The following is a 4,076-nucleotide window of genomic DNA, read 5'->3' on the forward strand; positions in this document are numbered from 1 at the left end:
TGGCATGATCGTAACAATGTACATATTGCCAAAGCTTTTTGGGATATTTACAAATATAGTTATATATATTATTATATATATATATATATATACTATATATATATATATATATATATATATATATACAACAATAACCAAGTGTCAAAATACCATACATATAACAATAACAATACAGTAGAGGACATGTGCAGGTTGATTGGTCTGTCAGACACTGTCCTCGACTTATGGCAATGTAGTGCTCTGCCAACCCACAGCTCTCTGCGTCCTCCCCAACAGGACGGTGCCTATCCTTATCAGAGAAGTCTTTTGAACCATTGAATAAGGGTTTCAAATTTGAGAAAATTGCACCTCTTAATTGTTTTATATTTTTGACATTTTGTCAGAAATGCAGCTCCGTTCTATCGGTTCTGCCGTTCTGCTGTTGTGCAGTGGTTGCACAGCCTTTCCTCTACAGGGAGCCAGGTTTTCCTGTGTCTACCCTTCTCAATGGCAAGGCTGTCCTCACTGAGCCTGTACTTTGTCAAGGTTTTTCTAAGGTTTTGATCAGTAACCATGGTCAAATATTTAGCCACGGTGTACTGTCGATTTAGGGCCAGATAAGCACAAACACAAAGCAAAATGCAGTGCTGTGTTTCCCAATAAGCAATGTAGTTTTGTTTTGACTGTGTTGTAATTTGGTTTATTATGATTGATTGGATGTTCTGGTCCTGAGGCTTCAGTGTGTTAGTAGAACAGGTTTGTGAACTCAGGACCAGTTGGATGAGGGGACTCTCTTCTTTTCTCAGCTCTTGGCATTGCAGGGCTTGGTAATGATATGAGAGGGGGTCACTGTATTTTAGGTGTTTTCCAAAACTTAATTGCTCTTCTTTTAGTTTGTATTATTAGTGGATATTGGCCTAATTCTGCCCTGCATGCATTGTTTGTAGTTTTCCTCTGGACATGTAGGAGAATCTTACAGAACTCTGCATGCAGGGTTTCAATTGGGTGTTTGTCCCATTTGATAAAATCTTGTTTTGCAAGTGGACCCCACACCTCGCTGCCATAAAGTGCAATTGGTTCAATGACATATTCAATTAGTTTTAGCCAAATTTTAATAGGTATTTCAATTTGAATTTGCTTTTTAATGGAGTAGAATTCTCTCTTTTTCTCTCTTCTCTCTCAGCTGCTCACAGGACTGCTGGCTACTTAGCAGACACAAACTAGACATAATATTGTCATTATCAAGGATGTGTTTATCATGTTTAGTCTAGCCCACGTCTTTGGATGTGCATATCACATTCGCTCTGCCTCTGTCTCGGTTCCTGTTTTAACCTCCTGTGTTCCTCTCTCGCTCTCTCTCTGATTGTTCCAGTGTGAACTGAATGTAACCACAGATGCTCTGAGGGCCATCGCCAAGCTGGCTCTGGACAGGAAGACAGGAGCCCGAGGCCTGAGGTCCATCATGGTCAGTCAATACAATGTGCTCAATTCCTAGAAGTTGGGTATTTGAGTCTTTATCAGCAGTAACAATATACAAAACAATGGATTCAGTTGCTGATGGTAAATCTAAGTGATATTTCTAGTGACTTCTGTGACAGTGTAATGAAGGGGAAATTAATTCCTATACCATGTCTTGTTTCAGTTTTCTGACACTACTGTGTGAAATGTCTTTTTTCTTCTTCTCTTTTTAATACAGGAGAAGCTTCTTCTGGAGCCAATGTTCGAGGTGCCCTGTTCAGACATCATGTCTGTGGAGTTAACCGAGGACGTCGTCCAGGGCAAATCAGAACCACAATACGTCAGGTTAGTCAGCACCTGTTTGGTTCTTATTGTCACTTATTGGCTTCGTAGTGTGTTTTGTTTATTGCTGTATTTATCTCTTGCCAGGCCAGGATTAAATMACTTTCCTAGTTAAGTAAAAGTTACATTTTAATAGATGAATAACAACCATAGCAGTCTGTTGGTTTCATCATGCCAGAGGMACAGTACAAGTCAAATGTGTGGACACACCTACTCATTCAAGGTTTTATTTTTTTATTTATTTATTTTTACTATTTTCTACATTGTAGAATAATAGGGAAGATGTCAAAACTATGAAATAACACATATGGAATCATGTTGTAACCAAAAAAGTGTGAAACAAATGAAAATATATTGAGGTCGGGTTATTTTGGAGACCAGGTTATCTGATGCAGCACTCCATCACTCTCCTCTCCTTCCTTGTCAAATAGCCCTTTTACAGCCTGGAGGAGTTGTTGGGTCATTGTCCTGTTGAAAACAAATGATGTCCACTAAGCACAAACCAGATGGGATGGTGTATCGCTGCATGCTGTTAGCCATGCTGGTTAAGTGTGCCTTGAATTCTAAATAAATCACTGCAGTGTCACAGCAAAGCACATCATAGCACCCTCCATGCTTCACAGTGGGACACCATTCTGCTTCTCACGAGACACTGCAGTTGGAACCAAAATCTCAAATTTGGACTCATCAGACCAAAGGATAGATTTCCACCGGTCTATGTCTTGCTCGTGTTCTTGGCCCAAGAAAGTCTCTTCTTCTTATTGATGTCCTTTAGTAGTGGTTTCTTAATAGTAATTTGACCATGAAGGCCTGATTCACTCAGTCTCCTCTTTACATTGATGTGTATGTGTCTGTTACTTGAACTCTGTGAAGCGTTTATTTAGGCTGCAATTTCTGAGGCTGTAAGTCTGGTCTTCTTCCTGGGCGTCCTCATGAGCGTTAGTTTCAATCATAGATTTCATGGTTTTTGTGACTGCACTTGAAGAAAGTTCCAAAGTTCTTTGACTTTTCCGAATTGACCTTCATGTCTAAGTAATGATGGACTGTGTTCTCTTTTGCTCATTTGAGCTGTTCTTGCCATAATATGGACTTGTTCTTTACAAATAGGCTATTCTGTATACCACACTACATGTCACACAACTATTGGCTCAAATGCATTAGAAGGAAAGAATTCAAAGTACTTTAAAAGGCACACCTGTTATATGACATGCATTCAGATGACATACCTCATGAAGCTGGTTGAGAGAATGCCAGGAGTGTGCAAAGGTGTCATCAAGGCAAAGGGTGGGCTACTTTGAAGAATCTCAAATAAACAAATCAAAATAGATTTTATAACACTTTTTTGGGTTACTACATAATTCCATATGTGTTATTTCATGGTTTTGATGTCTTCACTATTATTCGACAATGTAGAAAATAGTTTTAAAAAATCKGAAAAACCCTTGAATGAGTAGGCGTGTCCAAACTTTTGACTGGTACTTTATGTTAAGAACAGAACACTGAGTACATGGGAACTTCAGGGTCAGGTTTCAGTCATGTTCCCAACATCTCCACAGACCGTACCTTGGCTCCACAACCACTAATACTCTGTCTCTGTCTGTGTGCCCATACCTAACCCAAAGAGTGTTTGCTAAATGCTTAAAATGTAACTTTTATATTACCAGGGCRCCAGTGAAGGAGGCAGCAGAGGAGGACTATGACTCTGGTATTGAAGAGGAGAACTGGCCCAGACAGGTGGACGCAGCAGCAGCTAACAACTGATCTGATCCACCTTGACCTTTTTATTTTACTGAAACTCATTTTCAAGAACTGCTACAGAATTTACACACAGTGTAATCTAGAATCATTAGAACACCTTCTAGAACCTTTTTTGGAAGCCAGTTGTGGGTTCCTCGAAATCCAGCCCCTGAGACCCTGTGGAGCCTACTACAACACGATGAAACCGTTTCTTGACCTTTCTCTCTCTCTCAAASTGTTTTCATAAGGAACAACTAGGATGTGAGATCTGTAAATACCTSTTGGTCCTGTGAATCAAGTGGTAGTTGTTTAGTTATGAATTGAAGGGTCACTAACAACGTGGACCTTTTCTTTTTTTTAATAGTGTATATATATATTTTCCATCTTTGGGAATTGCCTTTTATCTATCTTAAGAGAATGCAATTTGTATTCTAAATGATTTTAAGTAGGTGATTGTGTTCTTTCCTGTTGTGTTGGGATGATGGCAGGTTGAAGTGGCAAAGGAAACACATATAACATGAATGGGATCAGCCAGGGAAACATAACGTGAATGGGATCAG

The 4,076-nt window shown here is 39.4% G+C and overlaps 1 protein-coding gene across 1 annotated transcript in view; it reads left to right on the forward strand.

The window, feature by feature from the left end:
• The window catches only part of LOC112070354 (ATP-dependent Clp protease ATP-binding subunit clpX-like, mitochondrial), a 32,351-nt gene extending 28,328 nt beyond the window's left edge, over positions 1–4,023 (forward strand). Inside the window, exons 13-15 of the mRNA XM_070438935.1 lie at positions 1,343–1,444; positions 1,676–1,782; positions 3,444–4,023. Of these exons, the coding sequence (XP_070295036.1) occupies positions 1,343–1,444; positions 1,676–1,782; positions 3,444–3,540 (306 nt within the window). The 3' untranslated portion in view covers positions 3,541–4,023. The remainder of the gene's footprint in view (positions 1–1,342; positions 1,445–1,675; positions 1,783–3,443) is intronic.
• The last annotated feature ends 53 nt before the right edge of the window (positions 4,024–4,076 follow it).

This window comes from Salvelinus sp. IW2-2015, unplaced genomic scaffold (genome assembly GCF_002910315.2).
Source record: "Salvelinus sp. IW2-2015 unplaced genomic scaffold, ASM291031v2 Un_scaffold1303, whole genome shotgun sequence".
Classification (NCBI taxonomy): domain Eukaryota; kingdom Metazoa; phylum Chordata; class Actinopteri; order Salmoniformes; family Salmonidae; genus Salvelinus; species Salvelinus sp. IW2-2015.